General features: G+C 59.4%; 1 protein-coding gene across 2 annotated transcripts; it reads right to left on the bottom strand.

Annotated features, from left to right (window-relative positions):
- AP2A2 (adaptor related protein complex 2 subunit alpha 2) lies at positions 1–23,283 on the bottom strand. Of its 2 annotated transcripts, none has more exons than XM_049781291.1 (22): positions 23,135–23,283; positions 17,381–17,449; positions 15,781–15,923; positions 15,040–15,233; positions 14,379–14,508; positions 13,708–13,809; positions 11,028–11,136; positions 10,253–10,403; positions 9,561–9,729; positions 8,131–8,268; positions 7,852–8,034; positions 7,642–7,739; positions 7,009–7,240; positions 6,025–6,198; positions 5,445–5,599; positions 5,048–5,130; positions 3,240–3,329; positions 2,262–2,385; positions 1,233–1,349; positions 1,069–1,138; positions 725–859; positions 1–299 (listed from the first exon to the last, which is right to left on the bottom strand). In XM_049781291.1, the coding sequence occupies exons 1-22, from the start codon at positions 23,199–23,201 to the stop codon at positions 222–224; spliced, it is 2,811 nt and encodes a 936-aa protein (XP_049637248.1). In that variant the 5' UTR covers positions 23,202–23,283; the 3' UTR covers positions 1–221. The 2 variants fall into 2 exon arrangements, with proteins under 2 accessions (XP_049637248.1, XP_049637249.1); XM_049781292.1 differs by having other exon boundaries at positions 10,253–10,400.

Here is a 23,283-nt window from a genome sequence, read left to right as displayed (position 1 = left end):
TAAGGGTCATTTCCCTTTAATGTACAACACAGCCCCAGAGCTGCCCACACAACCCTCACTTCTCAGGCTGGTGGGGCAGGGCAGGGGAAATCCACACGGTGCCCTCCCTAGCCCGGGTCGGGTGTGGTGGTCCCCGGGGAGCTGGTGTGCACGAGGAATGGAGACGAGACGTGACGAGGACGAGGAAGGAGGCAGGCGGGCACTGCCACCGATGCTGGTTTCTAGAACTGCTGGGCTAGCAGTTCGCACAAGCGCTGCGAGACGCTCTCCTTGCTGGCGCGTAGTGTGAGGCGGTAAACCTGCAAGGAACGCAGCCTCAGTGCTCAGCCCCGCTGAACGTTTCTCGAAGCAGTGAGGGGGCTCTTATCAGGGAGCGGTACTTGAGCCCTGGAACCGGCCACTCCCTCCTGGGCATGCACAAAGAAGTGCTGAGTGAGAACAAAGACCCATAGGCACATCCAGGACTCCAGGAGGCTCCACTGTCCCCATCGGGACAGCACTGCCACACACACACACACACACACACACACACGTAGGGCCCACACAACAACCTGGGCATGGCCAAGGCAGCAGGACTGACAGGGAACTTCTGGAGTGGCGAATGTGCCACATGCAACGACGAGGTGGCCAGCTGGTGGAGTCAGCCACATCCCCTGAGGAGTCACTAAGCACAGACCACCCAGCAAGCACCCAGGCGCTCTGACCCGCTTCCCCCGGAGCTGACCTGTGCCTGCACGTTGGGTTCGAGACGCAGCAAGCAGCCAATCTGTGTGGTCCTGGTATGGATGATCCCGGCTCCCACAAAGTTGGCAGGATTGGGGTCCACCTCTTCGAGGAGTGCGGAACCAAACCCAATAATCTGTGAAGAGATACCAGAGGCGGGGCAGGGGTGAAGGTACTGCCATGATTTGGTCCCTGGCACCATCAGGGAACCCAGAGCCCCAAGCAGGAGCAAGGAGTAAAACTGAGCTCTGCCAACTGTGGCGCAAAACCCCTCCCTGCCCCCATCCCTGCTGGTGAAGACAAGAGTGTGAGCAGGGCCTGAGTGGAGCCTGATGTTGCACTAACCTTGGCTTTGGTGATCTCCGTGTCCATTGGGTGCTTGGCCTTGAAGATGTTCTGCACTTCCTGCTGGGGGCTGTGAGCAAAAGCAATATGGAGCCTGTCATACGGGGGCGGGGCCTCTGACTGCTCCCACCTCCCATGGCCTTGGGACGGTGTGTCTGTCTCACCTGCTCAACTGCTTCCAGCGCTGAAAGAAATCCTGAGAGGCCATTTCTGTGGGCTGGAAGAACTTGTTGAGTGTGATCGGCAGCTTAACAGACACATTCTGCAAGGTGCCACCATACCTGCGGGGAACGGAGATGGCTGAGGGGAGTGCAGGGTGCCCAGGAAGATGCTGAGGGGAGGGGGGTGCAGGGGGGCTCCTGACAAATCTGCCTGCAAGACCAGAGCAGAACATTCTGGAAAGTCCAGGTCAGCAACAAGAGGAAGATGTTCCCAAAAACCATTCAGGAGCACTCGGGTGGTCTGTGGAACCTTGGGAGTGACCTCCCCCTGCACACCCTCTGCAGGAAGGGCACTGAGCACCAAGGCCCCCAGAGACACTGTGAGTCCCTGTCTGACAGGCCAGCCCAGAACAATTTACTGAAAATCAACCCAACTCAGCCCAACTATACCCATCTCAACTCAATCTAGCCCAATCTGGTCCATCTCAACCCAACCTAACTCAACCCAACCCAACCCAATTCAGCTGAGCACAATTCACCCAACTCAACCCAGCTCAGTCCAACAATACCCACCTCAACCCAGTCCAGCCCAATCTGGTCCAACTCAACCCAGCTGGTCCGACCAACCCCGTCTAGATCAACCCAGCCCAAGTATATATTATATATCCAGATCAACCCAACTCAACTCAGCTCAGCCTGGTCCAGCTCAACCTAACCTAATTCAACACAAGCCAATCCAGCCAGATGCAACCCAATCCAGCCCAGCACAACTCACCCAACTCAACCCAACTCAGCTCAACCCAGTCCGTTTCAACCCAACCGAATTCAGCCCAACACAATACAACCCAATTCAACCCAGCACAGTACAACTCACCCAACTCAACCCAGCTCAGCCCACCCTCCCACCCACCCACACACCCCAGACAGCTTCAGCCCAAGCCCAGCTTTTCCACAGCCTCAGTGGTCCTGCTCCAGCCCAGTCTGCTCAGGATTATCCCATAGGGTCAGCACACTCGAGGACCCAGGTCCCACCTGAACTGGATGTTGAGGACAGGTGCTTCGGTGAAGTCAGACACACACTCGATGTTCACCACCTGCTGCACCTGTGCGCCCCCGTCCACTGTGGGGTCCACAGGTTTGGTCTGCAGGCTCAGGTGTATGCAGGTCAAGGTAGCCACTTCAGTGCTGGATCCCACCCCCCGTTAAGCCCAGGGAGATGTGGCGTGAGGGGAATCTGAGCCCTACGATTCCTCTTATCAGGGAGCGTAGGCTGAGTCTACAGCAAGAGCATACAGGCCACATGTGCCTCTCAAGAGACACCCTAAAGCCACAGGCTACAGGGACCCAGTTCTCTGCATCCTCCCAGATCCCAGGCTCTGTGAGGAGGCACCTGGATGGCAGATTTGCTTCATTCTTCAGACCTCACACACCCAACCAGCAAGTCGACACCTACATAAGGTACCACTAGGAGCAAGAAGGGGCCTGAGGACAGTGAGGAACTGGTGCTCTGGCAGCAGAAGTAGTTCTGGGAGCTTGGAGTGTTGTTTATAAATAAAATCATTTGTGGCACTTCAAATGACATTTGTAAAAAGGAAAACTCAGGGGCTGGAGTGATAGTACAGTAGCAGGGCATTTGCCTTGCATGCAGTTGACCCGGGAAGAACCAGGTTCGGTCTCCAGCGTCCCAATGGTCCCAAGCCTGGCAAGAGCAATTTCTGAGCATAGAGCCAGGAATAACCTGAGTGCTGCTGGGTGTGCCCCAGAAACCAAAATAAATAAATAAATACACAAACTCAGGGCCTGAGAGATAGCACAGTGGGGAGGGCATTTGCCTTGCACATAGCTGACAATCCTCAGAAGCCCATAGGGTTGGTCTCCTGAGGAAGCCAAGAATAATTTCTGAGCAGAGAGCAGAACCCAATCCTGCCACAGATCTGAACGCGCACCCCCCCACCCCCCCGCACAACCAGCAGGGCTGATGGAGGAAGTTAGGGACAGGGACAAGGATATTGGCCTGCAGTTCGTCGGAACACAGCAGCGTGGGGGTGAAGTTCAGAAACTGTGTGGAAGTCTTGTTCCCGTAGAAGATGAACATGCGGCCTACAGGAAGCACAAAGCATCAGCTTACATGCTGTGGGCTGCTGGCCACAGGGAGGGCAGCTGGGTACTGCCTGGGGCACCGGTCAGCAACAGACTACCAGCCCAGCATGCTATGCCCCACCAGCATCTGCTCCACTCAGGCCCAGATCACCGGCTCAGTTACTGGGAACAAAGAATGCTAGAGCTCCTTGCAGTGACCCAGAGAAGACACCTGAGTTCCAGCCCCCACTGCCCACATCTGCAAAGACAGAAGCACTGTCCTCCAGGGCCAACCGCAGGACAGGCTCAAGCACCCCCACTGCCAGTGGCAGCTTTTCCTATCATGCTGGTAAAAATTACTGATCCCTGGGGCAAGAGCAAGAGCCAGCAGGGAGGGCATTTGCCTTGCATGTGGCTGACCCTGGCATCCCATTAGGTCCCCCAAGCCTGCCAGCAGTCTTTTTTTTTTTTTTTGGTTTTTCGGCCACACCCATTTGATGCTCAGGGGTTACTCCTGGCTCAGCGCTCAGAAATCACCCCTGGCTTGGGGGGATCATATGGGACGAAGGGGGATCGAACCGCGGTCCGTCCTATGCTAGTGCTTTCAAGGCAGACACCTTACCTCTAGCGCCACCTCACCGGCCCCCCAGCAGTGATTCTTTAACTCAGAGCAGGGGGAACCCCTGAGCAGTGCCAAGTGTGTCCCAAATACAAACAAAAATTCCCAATCTGTGGGACCTGAGTGACAGCACAGGGAGTGAGTAGTAGTGCTCTTGTGTGGAACAGGCTGACCAGGTTCAAGTCTCATCCCATATGATCCCCAGTGTCCTGCCGGGAGTGAAGTCTGCACTCAACTAGGAGAAACCCCTAAGTACCACCAGGTGTGGGCCAAAAAAAATAAATTCACTCCTCATTGGATCTGAACACCCAGCTCAGAGGCACGATCCAGCCACAAGGGAATGCACAGGTCCTTGACTCCAGAACTTTCTCCTTCCCCTGGTGCCTCGGTTCCCACAGACCCGATCAGCTCTTGTGCAGAGGATGTGGCCAGACCCTCAGACATCTGCAACACCTATGCTGGCCCAAGTATCTTTGTCACCATCTTGGGCAATGGGCAATGGCCTCCTATGAGGACCAGCTGAGACGGGTCCCGCGCGGTGGGGCACAGTGGAGTCCCATCCAGCCACAGATACATGAGCTCTAGGAAGGTGTCCAAGACCCCTGGCACCGGCTTTAGATCCTGGCTCGGCCCCTTCTGGGACACAGCTGAACAATCATGGAGGGCCCCTAGTGAAGCCCCAGCGCTGTCTGGGCTAGACTCTCTCCCCAGGGTGCCGTCTGAAGCTCTGTATTTAAATGACCAAGCTCAGGGACCAGGCATAGCCCGTGCCCTCCCCCACAGAACAACTCCCTCATCCATCATTTGACTAGTGCCAAATAGCTCCGTGCACTGGGTCCTCATAGGTTAACAACTCACCATTATGACCCCGGACCCCATTTATAGGAGAAACTATTTTTTCTTTTTTCTTCTGGTTTTTGGGTCGCACCAGTGGTGCTCTGATGTTCCTCCTGGCTCTGCGCTCAGAAATCACTCCTGGAAGGCTCAGGGGAACATATGGGATGCTGGGATTCAAACCTGGGCCTGTCCCAGGTCAGCCGCCTACAAGGCAAACGCCCTTCCGCTGTGCTATTGCTTCGGCCCCATGTAGGAGAAACGCTTAAGTAACAGAACCATATACCTAAGTTCTGCCGAAATTCAGACTTCAGGCCAACTTGTAGCAACTGGTTCTCAAACAACACGCCATTGTTCTTACAGACGAACCTGAGAGGACCAGAGAGAGAGCTGCTCAGGCCACCCTGACAGGGCAGGATTCTCAGGGAGCGGGGTCAGTGGGTACTGTGGCCAGGTCACCTCTATAGGCCGGGACAGAGGGATGGAGGGGGAAGGATGGGCGGGGAGAGGACAATCAGTGAGTAAAAAGGTGAGTGGGGTAGCCCTGTGAGGACACAGGCAACAGGGTGGATTATGCCCTGTGAGGATCTAGATGACAGGGAATGTGACAGGCTAGGGTGGAGTGAGCCCGTCAGGACCTGGGTGACAGTCAGCGGTGGCCCTGAGGACAATTGTCCCCATACCTGGCAAAGTTGTCTTCAGAACCAGGCGCGAGTGGAGCGACGGTGGGCGAGTCCGTGAACACGTCCACCAACAACCCTCCTGTCGTTGGGGGGCCACCCGCAGGGGCCGGCGGGGCCCCGAGACCCAGGAGGTCTGTGGATGGAGAAGGCGTGGACTGCAAGACAGCGACGGGTTGGGTGAGATTGACGGCTCCACCGGGGAGCCCCACGGTCCCAGCCCCCCGAGAACACCCTTGAGTCCCTGCGGCTCTGCCGACCCCCGATGGCCGCTCCCCACAAGATGTGAGGAGCCCCAATCCTCCGATTGAGGAGGGTGAGGAGCACCGCCCTGCAGTGTGAGTGGGTGCCAGCTTGGGAGACTGGCACATGCAGACACCCCGCTCAGGGGCTCTGCCAGGAGGGAGCCAGACAGAGGTCAGGGAGGAGGCCACAGGCTGAGGCCAGTGGAGATGTGTCCATACCACCTACTGCTCCCACACCCGCAGCCAGAGCCGCCTGGGACCCCACCGGTTCCCCAGAGCAAGCCCTGACCCTGCAGCCCTGCAGAGGGCCACAGGACACGCCATGCCACGCCACGCACCGCGCCGCTGGCCACAGCCTGGCCGGGCTCGGGGCCCCCGTTGAGGTCGGCGCCGCGCTCGCGCTTGCTCTCCTCCAGGCCGGCCACAGAGCTCGGGCCTTTCTTCTTCTTCAGCTTGGCCAGGATGGACGACTCACGCTCCGGGAAGGGAGGCATCTCCTCCAGCACGGTGGCCTGCGGGTGGTGGGGGACAGGGCAATGCAGCTGACATGTCAGCCTGGGTCAGCCTGGGGAGGCGGAGGGGCGGGGCCGAGGCGAACGGGGCGGGACCGGAGGAGGAGGGCGGGGCCAGAGGAGCATCCTGGGCGGAGCTGATGAGGGGCGGGGCTCGCGGAGAGTGGAGGAGCTGACTGACGGAAGGGCGGGGCTTACGGAAGGGGCGGGGCTGATAGCAGAGTGGAGGACGGGCCTGTAGGGTCGGACCTATAGGAGGGGTGGGACTGAGGAGGGCGGGGCTGGTGGGAGGGCAGCCGATGGAGAGGAGAGGGGGCGGGACTGGCAGAAGCGCGGGGGCAGGGCTGGGAGGGTCGGACCTATAGGAGGGCTGGAACTCAGGGGGCGGGGCTTGCGAGAAGGGCGGGGCTGAGGGTGAAGCAGAGCTCACAGGGACAGGAGGGGCTGAGAAGGCAGAGGGGCGTGGCCTATGGGGGAGGGGCGGGGCTGAGAAAGAGAGGAGGGGCTGCAGCAAGGGGCGGGGCCAAGAAGGGTGGACCTATAGGAGGGCCGGGACTTGGGAGGGCGGGGCTGAAGAGTGAGACAGAACTCAGACAGGAGGGGCTGACGACCAGGAGAGGGGCTCACAGGAAGGGGCGTGGCCAAAGTGGGGGCGTGGCTGACTGAGGCGCAGGGGCGGGGCTGGGAGGGTCGGACCTATAGGAGGACTGGGCTGCAGGGGCGTGGCTGGCAGGAGCGAGGGCCAATGGGAGTGGGGGGCGGGCCCTCAGAGGGGCGTGGCCGAGCTTGGGCAGGGGCGCAGGCACCCACCAGGATGTCGGTGCTGGCCACGGTGCTGAGGCGCAGGTACTCGACGGCGCGCTGCTGCAGCTCCACGTCGGCGTTGCGCAGCTGGCTGTCGCTGCGCAGCACGTCCTGGATGGTGGCCTTGACCTCGGGGAAGAGGTTGACGAACTTGATGTAGGCGGACAGCAGGAGCGCGCGGCCGGGCACGCTGCACAGGTGAAACTTGGAGTGCAGCAGGTGGAACTGGGTCAGGGGGCTGCGGGGCGGAAGGGCGGGCAGGAGCGACCTGTCACCCTCGTCGGCCTCGCCCGCGGCTGCCCGTCCAGCAGGGCCCCTGACCGCCTACCCACACCCGGGACAGGACACCCCGCCACCCCTGTGCCCACGCGCCCAAGGAACACCAGCACTGCATCCCACAGCCGCCCGTGCACCCCGGAGTGGAGTCCAGCCGTAGCTGAGGATGTGCTCGCTGCCCAGCGGAGCCCACTCAACAGGCCACGCCTGACTGAACCCCGAGACAGGCCCCTCAGACTGCCCCTTGAGACCAACCCTACCAGGCTGACCCACTGTCATGTCCGCCTGCGGCCTAGAGGGACCTAGGCTGGGCCTGCAGTGGGTGGTGCCCCGTCACCCCGACCTCTCACCCAGGCCTCTCACCTGGATCTCGGGTCCCCGGCGATCAAGTTGCCGAACTCCCCCAGGATGTAGCCCCCCACTTTGACCAGGTTCTCGTGGCACGCCGGGGCCTGCAGGGCCTGTGAAGACAGAGCTGAGTCGGGCCCTGCCGCTGGAACGGAACGGGATCTCGGGGCCACCCAGGGGTCAGGCGTGGGGGTGACAGGCTGGGGCCGAGCCAGGGCCACCCACCTCAAACACCGTCTTGGCCGCGTAGCCCTGCACGTCGTCGCGGTTGACCACGATCTGGATCACGCGGTACCACACCTCCTCGCTCACGTAGTCGCCCGCGATGCGAATGAGGTTGAGGATGGTGTCCACGTACCACGCGTAGTCCACGGCATACTTCTCGGCCAGGATGGCCACCTTCAGCACCTGCGGGGCGCACACGCACGCTGGGACCTGCCCGCGAAGCCCGGAGGGCCTCACTCGCACACTCGCACACAGGACCCGCCCTGCCCCGTTGCTCACGATCTCCTCCCGGATGCAGTAGTCGGCCGCCTCCAGGTAGCTGAGCATCTCAGCCACGATCTGCTGCGCGTTGCTGCGATCACACATGCCGTAGAGCAGGTCCACGGCCCGCTGCCGCACGCTCACGTCCCGCTCCGTCTACAGGACCCAGGCACGGCGAGGCAGTGAGGCCTCTCTACCCAGACTCTGGGCCACCACGCGGGGCAGGGGAGCCCAGTCAAGTGCTCAAGCCGGGCCCAGCATCGTGCTCCCCGACCCTGCGTGGAGCCTGTGCACATCCAGGAGCCCCAGGTGAGCCCCTCAGAGTCTGGCCCTGCCACAGACCCTCAGGGCCCTGCACCAACTGAATTCTGCCCCAGCAGAACGGGTTCCGGCATCGTCACCAGCCCATCCTGGGAGGGTGGCAGGCAGAGCCAGGGGTGCGCTCAACAACCCCCCACAAGGCCTTACAGCTCTGCCATGGGAATTCCTCCCAAAAAAGCGGAATTTTCTAAAGCCCAAAGTGAGTTTTCCAAAGTGACTCTTCTTCTAAACAAGGATTAAACAGTTCTCTTTCAGGACTAGAGCGATAGGACAGAGTGGAGAGCACTTGTCTTGCATAGGGACCAACCCAAATTCGATCCCTGCAACTCCATAGGGTTCCCCAAGCCGAGCCAGGATTAAACCCTGAACACCGCCGGGTGTGGCCCAAAAACCAAGGAGAAAAAAAAGTGAGTTTTCTTCTAAACCAGGGGTCCTCAAACTTTTTAAACAGGGGGCCAGTTCACTGTTCCTCAGACCATTGGAGAGTCTGACTATAGTAAAAACAAACCTTATGAACGAATTCTTATGCACACTGCATATATCTTATTTTGCAATGAAGAAACAAAACAGATACAAATACAATATGTGGCCCGCGGGCCATAGTTTAAGGACCACTGTCAAGACTAAACAGTTTTCTTTTGGGCCCAGAACAAGAGCACAGCAGAGAGCTTTGCCTTGTACACGGCCAACCCAGGTTCAATCCCCAGCACCCGAGAGGTTCCTCGAGCACTGACAGGAGTAATTCTTTGGCACAGAGCCAGGGAGAGAAAGCCCTGAGCACCACCAGGTATACCCAAAAATAAATAAATAAAGGGGCCGGGCGGTGGCCCTAAAGGTAAGGTGCGCCTGCCTTGCCTGCGCTAGCCTTGGACGGACCGCGGTTCGATCCCCCGGTGTCCCATATGGTCCCCCAAGCCAGGAGCAACTTCTGAGCGCATAGCCAGGAGTAAACCCTGAGCGTTACCGGGTGTGGCCCAAAAACCAAAATAAATAAACAAATAAATAAATAAATAAATAAATCAAATAGTTCTCTTTCCACCCAAATGATCTGCTTCCCCGTGTGCATTTGTGTGTGTGTGTATGTGTGCATATGAGCATCCACATGTGCGGCCTGCAGAGGCACCTGCCTTGAGGGCATTGATGACGGTGTCCATGTGCGTCTTGACGGCCTCGTGGGAGAACTCGGAGCTGGCCAGCGTGCACATGCTCTCCAGCGCCAGGTAGCGTAAGTTGGTCTCCCGGTGCTGCAGGAACTGGCCCAGCTGGTTGCAGGCACGCACCAGAAGGTTGGGCTCGCTGCGGGGAGAGGGCAGTGCCAGCTGGGCCACGGGCAGGCAGGCCCAAGACATGACAGCCGTAGACCCGCAACATGGCTCCTCCTGGCCCCTCCCTCTAGGAACTACACCCGAAGGGAAATCAGATCCTGTTGCCTCTTGACCGGGCGGTAGCCAGGATTGAGAGCATCGAGTGGGGGCGCTCATCCTGGCCCTGTTTCCAACAGTTCTGGGCCCTGGGAGGAACTCAGCAGCGGAAACGCCCCAGAGCAGGGCAGCCCCCTATGGGTGGGGGGGGCGCTGGACCCGCAAAGCCACTGCCAAACAGACCCCAGGAAAGGAGGCTGGCAGGCTGGGGCTGTCCTTGCAGCGTGAGACTTGGGGGACACTGGGGGAGAGGACCTGGGCAGCAGAGAGTAGGGGAGGGGTGCAGAGACACAGACTGACACACACACACTCACACACGCGTATACACAGACTCATTCATGTGCACACGCACATGCTTACACACCCGCAGCCCCGCCGCCCAGGCCCACGCCGCGCACCTGTCGTGGTGGATGACGAGACTGATGGCCTCGAAGAGCACCGCGTTCCTGGCGTTGGAGTGCTGCACCTTCTTGGACTTGGGGGGCTCCTGCGCCTTGTTGAGGATCGTCTCCAGGCACTCGGTCAAGCGGCCTCGTGCTGCCGGCTCTTCTGGGCGGGACACGCAGCCTCAGCACGGACGGGCCGTGCGCACGCTCGAGGCCCAGAGGCTCCCGGGGTATAAGCACCACATGCACGTGCCACACACGCCCACACACGTGCCACGCGTGTGCACGTCACACACCACAAACCAGTGTAGACCACATGTTAATGCGCACATGCAATGCACGTGTGTTGTGCACGCGAACATGTATGTTGTGTGTACCCAACATACGCAATACATATCACAAAATGGTACACTGTGTGAGTTCCACAGGCACTGTCGGGTGTACAATGTGTGTGCCATCGCATCTGTACACTAAGCACTAACTGCACGTACCACCACATTTACACCACAGATGCAGAGACCACTTACACAACCCACATGCAACCACATATGCCACCACACATATCCACATATCACCATGCATGTACTCACTACACACCATCCACTAGCTTGCACACATACATTCACACCGCACATGCACAGACGGTGTGCACCAGACACAAAGCATATACACGTGCACAATAACACGTACTTGCCCCCACATGCACACAGAGTGCAGAAACACCACCTGCACCCACACACACGCAGACCTTCCCCGAGGAGCGAGGACAGCCCAGGCCAGGCCTTACCTGGCGGCGGGTACGACTGCAGCAGCCGCAGCAGTTTCACCGAGAGCCAGGGTGCGGGCACGAAGTAGTAGGTGTAATCCTGGAGGTCGGTGGAGGCCGAAGTCACGATCTGGGGGGACAGGGAGGCCACAGTCACGCAAGCCCAGCGTCAGGGAGGCTTCCAGGTGGAAAGATCCATGGCGCAACCCAGGTGCCTCCAAAGAGCCGCACACAGCGCAGCCTGTCCTGCGAGTGTGCAAGTGTGTGCCCGGTCTGAGAAGGCAGATCCCCCTCTCCGGAGCAGACACTGCCCCGAACCCACAAGCATGCCCTCCAGGTGGAGCCAGGTACCCCCACTTTCGCACATTCCTGCATGTTCCTGTCTCCGAGAGCTGAGGCTTCGTTCCAGGCACTGCAGGGGAGGCGCCCTGTGGCCCCCTCTGGCATCCTGTGGTGCCTCCACCTCGGCCCGGAGCTCAGGGTTCAGGAAGCTTCTCTGGACAGCTCAGCCGCCCAGTGTGGAGCCATGGCAGAACCCCAGTCTTGTCCCGCACGCAGTGGCAGTAACAAGGTGTGGTATCACACAGCGAAGAGGACTCTTTCTCCATAGCAACAGGCAGGAGTAACGGGGACAAGCACTGAGAAAGACTGAGAGGTGCAGAAGTCTGCTCACTGTGCCCACTCATGGAGACGAGACAGCAAATGTCAAGCAGGTGAATGAGCCAGACAAGCAGAAGAATGACTTCTGAACGCATCAAAACACGCTGGAGCCAGTGAAAGCCCTCGCTGAGAGGCTCCGAGTCCAGATGTTTCCTCATTATCGTGATACAAATGTCACCTCAGACCTAAACAACTTTCCCCTTTCCTTTGCTGTGTTCTATTGGGTCACCGAGCACTGTTTGGGTCCTCCGCACTCAGGAGACCGTGAAGCGTGTGGTCGGTGCTCAGACCCAAGGCAGAGACTCTCCTGTGTGATCAGAGCAGCAGGGAGGGACAGAAGGGCCATAGATGCCAAAGCAACGTGGAACCTCGATGTTCAGGTGGCAAACATGCTGGCCCAGGGCACGAGTCACCAGCGGAGATGACAGTGACAGCCCTCAGGCTGGGAGAGGCAGGACGGACGCAGGCCTCCATGGCTGACGGGCAGTGCCATGCTCTTTGCCCCCAAGGACACCCCAGGCTCCTGCGGCCTCCATGCTATAGTGCAGCGGGTCTGGGGCTGCAGAGCAGGAAGACAGCGCCGCCTGGAGGCCATGTGTGGAAGGGAAGCCCCTGGTGGCTCAGGAACCGGCCTGGGGGTTAGACCCAGTCAGAAGCATGAGGGGAGCAAGTGTAGGTGAGGGGAACTGAGGCAAGTGTGAGGTGAGGTTAGGGGGGCGTGAGGTAAAGTGAGGTGAGGGGAGAGAAGGTGAGGTGAGTCGAGTGTGGGGTGAGGCAGAGGTGACGTTGAGTGTGAGGCAAGGTGAAGGTGAGAAAGTTGAGTGTGAAAAGCAAATGTGAGTTGAAGGGCGAAGCTAGTAGGACAAGAGGTGAGGCGAGTGCAGGTTGAGGCAGGTGTGAAGTGAAATGAGGTGAGGTGAGGTGAAGTGAGGAATTAGATGAGGTGAAATGAGGCCAGTGACGTGAGGGGATGGGAGGGGAAGGTAAAGGGAAGTGAGATGAAACGAGGCGAGTGAAGCGAGATTAACTTTGAGATGGTGTAAGGTGAGGCCAGTTTGAGATGAGGCGAGGTGACTGTGGGTCCATGAGGGAACATGAGGCAAGTGTGATGTGAGGTGAGAGGTGAGGGGAAGTGGGAATGTGGGGTGAGGGGAAGTGAAGTCCAGTGAGAGGAGTATGAGGTGGGGTAAGCTGAGGTGACTGTAAAGTGGGGAGAGATGAGGTTTGGTGAATGTTGGGTGAAGCGAATTTGAGGTGAGGTGAGATAAGATGAAGTGACTAAAGTGAGGCTGGGGGCCGGAGACATAGCATGGAGGTAGGCATTTGCCTTGCATGCGGAAGGCCAATGGTTCGAATCCCAGCATTCCATAGGGTCCCTCGAGCCTGCCACGAGCGATTTCTGAGTGTGGAGCCAGGAGGAACCCCTGAGCGCTACTGGGTGTGACCCAAAAACCAAATAAATAAATAAATAAAGTATTAAGATGAAGCTAGCATGAGGAAAAGGGAGGTGAGTGTGAGATAAGGTAGGTGAAGAGAGGTAGATTGATGTGGCAAGCACTTCTGTTGAGTGTGAGGCGAGGTGATGCAAGAGTGATGCGAGGTGAGCTAAGCTGAGTCTGAAGTGAGCTAAGGTGAGTGAGATGAGGGGAGGGGAGAGGAGTGTGGGGTGAAGTGAGCGTGAGGTCAGGTGAATGTGAGCTGAAGCAAGTATGAGGTGAGGTAAACTGGGGCAATTTTGAGGTTAAGACCGTGAGGGAATGAATGTAGGGGAGGTGAAGTGAATGGGAACTCCCAGCCTGGTGCCCCACTGCAGCCCTGATCACCCCAGCAGAGCAGTCCCTTGAACAGAAGCAGGATGCAGCGCGGTCACTATCCTAGTGCCCCACATCTGGCCCACATGTTGCCGCTAAGCAGCTCCGCTCCGGCTCCCCTGGACTGACACAACGGTTCTCAAAGATCACTGCCAAGGGCCAAAGCAGCCTGGGCCCCACGGCTGGCACCTCGAGCCCCACCAGCAGTGGCCACGGCCCACAGGACTCACCCTGCTCAGCCTGGAGACAGCCAAAGACACTGACGTGCGGAACTCCTCGGGGTTCTTCTGCGCCAGCGTGGTGATGAGGCTGGTGGCGGCTGTCACCACGCCCTGAAAGACAGCAGTGACACTTGAGCACTGAAACTAAGGCGAGCCGGAAGGGGGGGCCCCTGAGGGACAATGAGATTAGGGCTCCCTTGGGACCTGGGCGAACCCCCTCAGGGGCTCTCCTGAGATAGAGGGAGATTCAGGGTCCCCTGGGGCACAGTGAGACTCGGGGTCCTCTGGAGCAACAGGCCCACGGCTCCTGATGTCCCTACAATGAGGCTCTCAGCAGAATTCACCTCCAAGTCTCAACAGTGCTCTATGCCCCTCTGCCCACTTTTCTCAAGTGCCCACTCATAGCCCACTCTGGGGGCCACCGAGGCACAGTGGGTGGGTAGGGACAGGTTGAGGCACAGCGGGAAGGGGTGGGGCCTATGGTCATGGGCGGGACCTTGTTGGTGGGTATGGTCCGTGGGCTAGGCCAGGGCAGTGGACGGGGCATGGCCAGGAGTTGGGGGCAGCGTTCGTGTGGGGCCTAAGACGGGTGGGTGGGTCCATAGATAGGGCCGAGCCTATGATGAAAGGGGCGGGCCTAGGGCAGGTGGGCAGGGTCTGTGGGCAGGGCAACCCCTCACCAGGTGCTGGTCATTGAGCAGGTGCACCACGCGCGAGGTCCAGTCTCCCATGGGCACCAGGTCGGGAGACGTGCGGTAGAGGCGCAGCAAGCACAGGGCGGCACTCTGCTTCACGCTGTCCATGGTGTCCCTGAGCACAAACAGACACTGACATGGTGGCAGGCCAGGGGGACGCACCGGCACATGGTGCCCCCTGCTCCCACCCACAGCACCCACATGGCTGAAGATTGCGAGCACCCAGTATGTAGAGAGGGTTGCCCAATGAGCTGAGGGTGTGACTCGCTCATTCCCCAGGGATCTGCCTGCACCCTGACTTAGAGCTCTCCAGACTCTGGATTCAGGCCAGGACACGGTCAGATACATGGTAGAAGCAAAGAAGAGGGAACTGCCTAGTGGAGTTGGGACCCGTGATGTGGTGGCGGCGGGAGCCACGGGTCCCAGTTGTTCTCTGACAGGCAGCAAAAAAGACACGTTTCCGGGGCCAGAGTGAGCACAGCGGAGAGGGCATTTGCCTTACATGCAGTTAACCTGGGTTTGATCCCCAGCATCCCACAGCAACCCTGAGCCCACCAGGAGTGATGCCTGAGTGCCACCAGGTACAGCCCAAAAACCAAAAAGAAAGAAAAGAAAAGACTCATTTCCCAAGCCCCTGGGCACACACCCCGCTACCAGGATTTTGGGGATCTCCCCGGCGAAGGCCTCGCCCATCTCGCGGCTGCCCACGTTGGCGATGCAGTGCAGGGCCAGGCCCATGAAGGTGGGGTTGCGGCTGGCCAGGTCGTTCTTGATGGCGTTGTTGATGAGGCGGATCAGCTCCGAGTTGGAGTTCACCAGCACCGAGATGAACAGGTAGCCCTGGGCCAGAGGCAGGGGAAACGTCACGCCGAACTCCGCCAGCCTCGGGAGGGCGTCTGTGTCGTGGGCTCCCCCAGAGGAAGCAGTGGGCAGAGGGGAGAGTCAGAGAGGCCAGAGGGGGGCACAGGCCAGAAAGACAGCTGAGGCTCCAGGAGCACAGCTGGGGACGTGCCACAAGGAGGAATAGCAGGGCTGGAGCCAAGTGCCCAGGGCCGGTCCTGGAAGGCCACACCAGAGTCTGGGTCCCGCCCATAAGACCAAGACCAAGCCTCATTCCAAAGTCCAGCTTGGGGGCGGAGAGATAGCATGGAGGTAGGGCGTTTGCCTTGCATGCAGAAAGACGGTGGTTCAAATCCCGGCATTCCATATGGTCCAGTCCCCCACCTCCCCCAGCCTGCCAGAAGCGATTTCTGAGCGTAGAGCCAAGAGTAACCCAGTGCTGCCGGATGTGACCCAAAATAAAAAAAAAACAAAAACAAAACACAAAACAAAACAAAGCCCACCCACAAGCCCTATCCCCGCCCACGAACCCAAGCCCCCCACTTACAATCTGCTTTTCCGTGTACCGGTTGGAGCTGAGCAGGTTGACGGCCTCCATGTGTCCGAAGTCGATGTCGTGGCCCAGCAAGAAGATGAAGAGCAGTTTGCAGACATATTTCTTCTTGCTGTAGCCATCCAGGGCCTTGTCTCCTGCAAGGACAATGACGCACGGGGACATTGTCACAGTGGCACCAAGTGCCCTCTGGACACACACTGCTGGGCCCAGGGTGGGCAAAGCCCCACCCCGGCACGGGCTACAGGCTCTCCAGATGCAGCTGCTCTGATCAAGGAGAAAGCAGAACCCACTTCCAGGCATCCCCATGAGTGAGGAGAATGTTCTGGAACATGGGCCTGCAAAGGCTGGTCTGGACCATAGAGGCATACGCACAAGCACATGCGCAAGTGCAGGTAGGCAGGGCCCCAAGCCGGCTGTCTGTTGCCAGCACAGGCGCACAGCAGGAAAGAGTGCTGCAGCCCCTACTGGTCCTTGGTCAGCGAGTGTCCCAGTGGAGTGCGAGGACCCCAGGAAGGGGACAGGAGCCAGGACAGGACACTCCTTAGTCGGGTGCTGGGAGAGCGACAGTGGACATGGGCTGGTGCACAAGGGTCAGAAGGTCCTGGGGCACGCCCAGGACCTGCAGGGGTCTGAGCACAGGACCCTTGGCTCAGGGGCCATGAGCAGGAAAAGCCCTGCTAGGCCCATGCACGAGGTGCCTCAACTTCCAGACACCCCTGCCTCATTCCGGCACTCTCTCTTCCCTCTCATCCACTTTCATTCTCTCAGTCACTGTCATTCATTCACCCGCAGCCTCATCACTCGCTCACTGAGTCACTGCCGCACCTTCCCTCTCAGAACGAGATGAGAGAGAGAAAATGAGAGAATGGGGGCCGGGCGGTGGCGCTGGAGGTAAGGTGCCTGCCTTGCCTGCGCTAGCCTAGGACGGACCGCGGTTCGATCCCCCGGTGTCCCATATGGTCCCCCAAGAAGCCAGGAGCAACTTCTGAGCGCATAGCCAGGAGTAACCCCTGAGCGTCACAGGGTGTGGCCCAAAAAACAAAAACAAACAAACAAAAAAAAAAAAAACAAAAAAAAAGAAAATGAGAGAATGATTGGGCCGGAGTGATAGCACAGTGGTAGGGCATTTGCCTTGCACACAGAAGACCTGGGACTTGGACCGGAGAGGTAGCATGGAGGTAGGGCGTTTGCCTTGCATGCAGAAGGACGGTGGTTCGAATCCTGGCATCCCATATGGTCCCCGAGCCTGCCAGGGACAAACTCTGAGCATAGAGCCAGGAGTAACCCCTGAGTGCTGCCGGGTGTGACCAAAAAAAAAAAAAAAAAAAAAAAAGACCTGGGACGGACCCAGGTTCAATTCCCAACATTCCACATGGTCTCCAGAGCCTGCCAGGAGCCATTTCTGAGAGCCAAGAGTAACCCATGAGCGCCACCTGATGTGGCCCAAAAACAAAGACAGAGACAGAGAATCAGAGAGACACACAGAAAGAGAATGAGCGAGAGAGAGAGAAGGAGATGAGAACAAGATGAGAGAGAGAACGAGGTCGCCAACCAGTGAAACCCAGCTGGGCTCGTGGCAGAGAGCACTCACCTTTAAATTTGGATCTGATGTTCGCCAGCTCCTTGTTGATTCTCTTGATTTCTGCTTCTTTACTTTTGCCTGGCGAGAAGATACACAAGTGAGACCTTCCTGCAGCTGCTGTAGCCTCCACCCATCCCCGACACCCCCAGCCTCTGCCCAGCGAGCCGGGTCTGTCTCCATCTGCATCCTGGTGCCCGGCGCCAGCACAGCAGCCAGGCCCAGCCTCCCGGGACACAGCCCCTTGGCAGCACCCAGGGGACGCACCCAGGTTTCCGGCTTTCCTGTGAAACTCGCGCCCAACGTGGAGGTACACACATACCCCAGTCCACAACAGAAGGCGAAGGCCCGTTTCCATGTGAGGCTCTGCACCCCCCCCCCCCCGCCAGACTCAACACCGTGACCCTGAATATCTGCACAACCTCAGAGACCCCAGACGGACACAGGGCACAGGGATATGGCTGCCTGCTGGACGCCCATTGTGGGAGAAAGAGAAAGGCCAGAGACAGCACGGGGGGGGGGGGGAGGACATGTGCTTTGCACATGGCAGAACCCGGGTTCGATCCCCAGCATTCCACAGGGTTCCCTGAGCCTGCCAGGAGTGATTCCTGAGCGCAAAGCCAGGAGGAACCCCTGAGCACTGTCGGGTGTGGCCCAAAAACAAAAAAGGGAGGAAAGGAAGGGCTGGAGATAGGGCAGTAGGGAGGACATCAGCTCTGCGTGCATCGAACTGGGTTCGATACAGTTCCCCGACCACCCCCAGGAATGAACTCTGAGTGCCACTGGGTGAGGCCCCCGAAACAGGGAGGAGGGAGAGGGATGGAAGGGGGAGGGAAGCAGGAGGGAAGATGGAGCTGGTCCTTGCCCAGTGGTGCTCACAGCCAGAATGTGAGGGCCGACAGGTGGGGTGCGTATGCATTTGTGGACGATGTGTGCACCTGTGCGTACTTACACATGTGTGTTTTGGGTGCCTTGTGCTTGTGCTTACATGCGTGCCATAGGTACACGTGTGACGTGGGCACCGTACATGCCATGCTCACATGCACACACATACCTGTGCTTATGTTTCGTGTATGTCTGTCTTGCTGTGTTCCTCTGTGTGCATTATGTGGTGTGTGGACCCGTGTTGCCTTGTACGTCTGTGTACATGCGTGCGATGTGTGCACCTGTACATGTATGCAACTGGTTTTCCTCACCAAGTCTAAGTCTTGCTCCGAGTGTGCAGGCTGAAGTGGGCTGACACAGGCCCCAAGGTGCAGCGTGGCAGTGGACAGTGTGGTTTTGTGGTCAGCATGGCCAGTGTGACCCTGCGGGCTGCTTGAGCTCCACCCGGCACAGCAGGCCTGGCATACACCCCCAGGAGGTGAAGGACAGGCCGGAGTGAGTGCAGCCAGGGCACTTGCCTTCCCCACTCTGATCAGGTCCATCCCCAGCACTCCAAGTCGTGGCCCAGACCAGCCAGGACTGACCCACGCACGAGCCAGGAACCGGCCCTGAGCACCGCCAGGTGTGGCCCCAACACTAACAGGGAAGTCCGGTGAACAAGCACCTTCCAAGATTGGGCACGGGGCAGACTGCCCACGCTGTGAGCTGCAGAGACACGTTAGCCGTGCCACTCCATGCACCGCCACACCACACACCGCCACATCACGCCACACCACACCATGTCACACCACGCACCACCACCTCAGACCATGTATCGCCATGCCATGCCACACTGCCACGTCACACCAAGCACCGCCACGCACACTGCATCCTGCATGCCCAGTGCAGCAGCAGCTCGGAAGCTTCCAGAAGGAGCTGAGATCAGCTCGCAGCTGTGCCCGCTACACAGGGGAGGCCGCCCACACGGTGTCTCCCAGAATGGTGGCACTTGGTGGGCAAACTGGGGTGCCTGCTTGCCTACCGCCACCACTGAGAACACTCAGAATGCTGCCAGGTGGAATCACGGGTGGAACTGGGCCCCCAGGGCGACTCTACTGTGTAGTTGCGGGCAGGGCCAGGCACTTCACGGGGTGCGAGCTACAGCAGAGCATCTCCCTGGCTCTTCCCTGTGAGCACTGGGGCCTGAAACAGGTGGGGGCTCCAGGTCAGGCTATAGCCACGCTCCCTCACGGGGGTCCATGTGCTCCTGGGGGGCTCTGGAGGCCCCATGACCGAGGGCCACAGTTAAGTCTTGGCCAAAGTCCATGAGCCAGAGTCCAGAGGGCCGGGGACCCCAAGGCTGTGGGCCACAGTTCACAGGCTCACAGCACTTGGGGGACAGATGAGGGGCACACGGATCCTGGAGACTCCCAGTCAGCACCTGCTGCAGCCAGCTCCATTCCCAGCTTCAAAATGTGTTTTTGCCCACAAGCACACACTAGCAAGGCATACGCATGTCCTTGGTCACAGAAACTCACAGGTGCACGTATGTTAACGTATGGGCCTACTTGGTTACTGCACACATAAGCATATTTGCTTAGCACATATGTTCGTGCATGCACAAACATCCGGTGCCTTGTGCATATATTCACACACAGTCATGCGTGTGCTCACACACTCACGGTTCACGTATACATAAGCTTGTGCACACATCCGCTCAGACTCACACATTCACACACCCTCTCGCACGTTCCTACACAGTCGGGGTCCCATAGCTACGGGATGGAGTCAGGCCCTCGACCCATTGCGCCCTCCAGCCAGCTGGCTGGGACTTCCCTTCTTCCCCTGGCGCCCTCTGCCCTCTGCCCCACTCCCGGAATCCGCAGGCTCAGAGCAGCTGGAGGAAGCGCAGGAAGCTGGTCCCCGAGTCAGCACCTTTCCAGGCATCAGAAAGCGTTTTCCGGGCTAGCTAGACCCAACCCTTCATGAACCTCACCTTCCGGGGAGCACTTCAGATGTGGAGAGGAGTTGGGGGTTCCTCTGCACGTGAAACCCCAGATTCGGCCCTGGAACCCACACGTATCCAGAGTGTCAGGCGGGTGAGGCCCCGGAACAAAAGCAAACAGACAAAAAAGTGGAAAAGGGGCCAGAGCGACCATCCATTGAACCTGGGTTTGATCCCCAGTGTCCCATCGGGTCCCCTGAATGCAGTGCCGAGAAGTCTCCCCCGAGCATTACCAGATGCTGGCCACACACACACCTCCAAAAAAAGGTGTGGAAATAAGCATCAACAGACACAGAACTGCTGCCCACGATCACTCGAAACAGCCCACGCTTCGTTCTCACAGACGCTTCAGCCGAATTGGACTTTTAATATTCAGTTTCTGCACGTCCAGTTCTGACTCAGAACATCTGGAACTCGACGGGTCCTTCCCCGGTGGTGCCCAGATCTGACTCCCACCTAGCTCTGTCCTCAAGGCAATCACTCCTGACAAGGCATGGGGTGCCAGGGATCGAACCCAGGTCAGATGTGTTCACAGCATAGGCCTTCTCCGCTGTGCCTTCTCTCCAGCCCCATAAACAGACTTCAACCTCCGGTTCAGGCATGACTCACGGGGCCACCACAGTTGCACAGGCGCAGAGACGCGCCGCCCCCTCGCCCGCTGCCGCAAAGGGCCGGGCCGCTGGCTGGTTCTATCCCTGGGCTGTGTCCCTCCAAGTGGAGAGGGGGTCAAAGACAACCCCCCCCCAGGATGGAGATCTGGCTTCACCTAGCCCTGCCCACCACCTCAGGTATGTACAGAGAACAGTGCCCCCCAATGGACCCCAAGGCTGCCAGGCCCCCCAAAGAATCTACTTGGGGGACCCTCATGAGGATCTCCAAGAGATGGCTAGCAAAGGTCCACATGAAGCCACAGCGACAGGCTGAGTCCCTGCTGCCATCTGTGCTGACTTTGGGGAACCACTCCCTGACGGCCACTGAAAGGCAAAACAGCCAGTAAGACCTGGTGACCAGGGGCCACGCACAGGTCACCCCCATCTGCCTCGGCCCAGAGGTGTGGGGCGTCATGGTGAGGAGGAGATGAGCTGCATGGAGGGCGGCACGGCTTCAGAAACAAGGGTTCTGGGGCTGGCACAATAGCACAACGGTAGGGCATTTGCCTTGCATGCAACTGACCCAGAAGGGACCCGGGTTCTGTCCCCGGTATCCCATATGGTCCACTAAGCCAGGAGCAATTTCTGAGCGCAGAGCCAGGAGCAACCCCTGAGCGCTGTTGGGTGTGACCCAAAAATAAAAGAAGGAGGGGATTCTGAGCTGCATGTGGGGAGCTCAGGGAAGGAGGGGGACCCCACCAGGCTGAATGAGAGGTGTCTGGGCTGCCACGGAAGTGAAGTGCCTGGCCAGGGTCTCTGACCCACTCCGAGGAAGCTGGTTTCTTCCACGCTGTCGAGGAATCACCCAGAAACTAGGCACTAAGAACTCTGCCCCCACTGACCACAGAGGACTCGTGGCCTCACCAGCACCGGGCACCATAGGGCTGGGCACTGCGGGTGGCATAGCGGAGCCCCAGGACCGGGCAGAAAGACGGACAGACGGACAGCAGGCAGGGAGGAGGCCAGTAGTGAGGCTGAGCCCACATCACAGCCCTTTGATGCCGGGGCTCAAAGTCCAAGGTTCTTCCTGGTGTCCCGAGGGACCCTAGACTTAGAGCAGCCAGAGGAAGGAGGGTGTAGGGAGCACCACAGGACAGGAGCAGACCAGCTCCAGCCAAAGGCACGCGTGGGCTCAGGGCTACAGTCCCGCAGCCCCATGTCTGCCTGTATCCCCATGCACGTATCCCCATTCCACCTTCCTGAAAAGGTACACCAGGAAGTGAGCCGGGGAGGAGGCAACCTCCCCATCCAGCCCCCAGAAGACCCAAGGGATCACCCCTGCAAGGCCCACACAGTCCTGGGCTCTGGCCAAGGCACCAGGATCCATCCCTCGGGCCATGTCCACGCAAGGAGGAGTTTGTCTGCCGTGGGTGGGCAGGGACCATGTGTTCGGGCCATGTCCACGCAAGGAGGAGTTTGTCTGCCGTGGGTGGGCAGGGACCATGTGTGACCATACGTGCAGATCCATCCCACGCCGTGGCAGGGGCTCAGGTGTGCAGACACACAAACACACACACAGAGACACAGAAAAACAAGCACAGAGACACAAATGCATAGACACACGCACACACGTGTACAGATATATGGACACATAGATGCACACAGACACACGCAAGGCCGTGCCCCCCGCCCACAGAGCAGGTGCTGGACCTGTCACCTGACATCCTGGCCTGCAAGTTCCCTTTGGGGGCCACAGGGGGAGAGAGGGGCCAGCTGAACCTGGGGAATCGGAGTCTGGGGGTGCAGAGGAGGCGGTGCCTGTGGGGCACAGGGGGGCACCCACCCTTCCGTGCACGCAGAAGAGCACCCACCTTTGGGGATGTCTCGCCCATGGGCGCCCATGGGGGTCTCTGCCACCACCCACCCAGTCCAGCAGGGGCCAGAGTCGCTCAGAGACACCCCCATCCCGGGGTCCCCTCATCCTGGCCAGGTGACCCCACCAGTGGACGGACAGTGGACGGCCCAGCGGCGCCCCAGGCGCCCCCAGGCTGTGACCACGTCCCGCTTGCACCCCCAAACTCCCCGCCCACCCCCCCTGGCCTGGCCCCGCCTGCACCCCCAAACCTGAGGCCCCTCCTCGAGCCAGGCCGGCGCCAGGCACCCCCCGACCTAGACGCCCCCCATGCACCGCCAGACCCAGCCCCGCGCGCCCGCTGCCGGACCCCACCGGGGACCCCAAGTCTGCAGCCGCCCCGTGCTCTGCGCCCCCCGCCCCAGCCCTGCAGCCGCGTCCTGCACCCGGCTCACAGTTGCGGATGTCGGAGATGAAGACCGCCAGGCCCCGCATCCCGTCCCCCTTGGACACCGCCGGCATCTTGGCGCCGGGCTGCAGGGGCGCGGGGGGCGCGGGGGGCGCGTGGCCGTCGCCGCCGCCCAGGAGCCGCCTCTGCCCCAGC

Source organism: Suncus etruscus, chromosome 9 (assembly GCF_024139225.1).
Source record: "Suncus etruscus isolate mSunEtr1 chromosome 9, mSunEtr1.pri.cur, whole genome shotgun sequence".
Classification (NCBI taxonomy): domain Eukaryota; kingdom Metazoa; phylum Chordata; class Mammalia; order Eulipotyphla; family Soricidae; genus Suncus; species Suncus etruscus.
This window is presented reverse-complemented; position numbering and strand designations above follow the sequence as displayed.

What these genes read in the sequence shown, in the direction of transcription:
- AP2A2 (XM_049781291.1), bottom strand. Translation starts at nt 23,201, where the DNA reads ATGCCGGCGGTGTCCAAGGGGGACGGGATGCGGGGCCTGGCGGTCTTC. An exon ending in TGCTCAATGACCAGCACCTG is followed by an intron (nt 13,810 to 14,378) that starts GTGAGGGGTTGC and finishes GCTGTCTTTCAG; the next exon opens with GGCGTGGTGACAGCCGCCAC. An exon ending in CGCTGGAAGCAGTTGAGCAG is followed by an intron (nt 1,139 to 1,232) that starts GTGAGACAGACA and finishes TTTTGCTCACAG; the next exon opens with CCCCCAGCAGGAAGTGCAGA.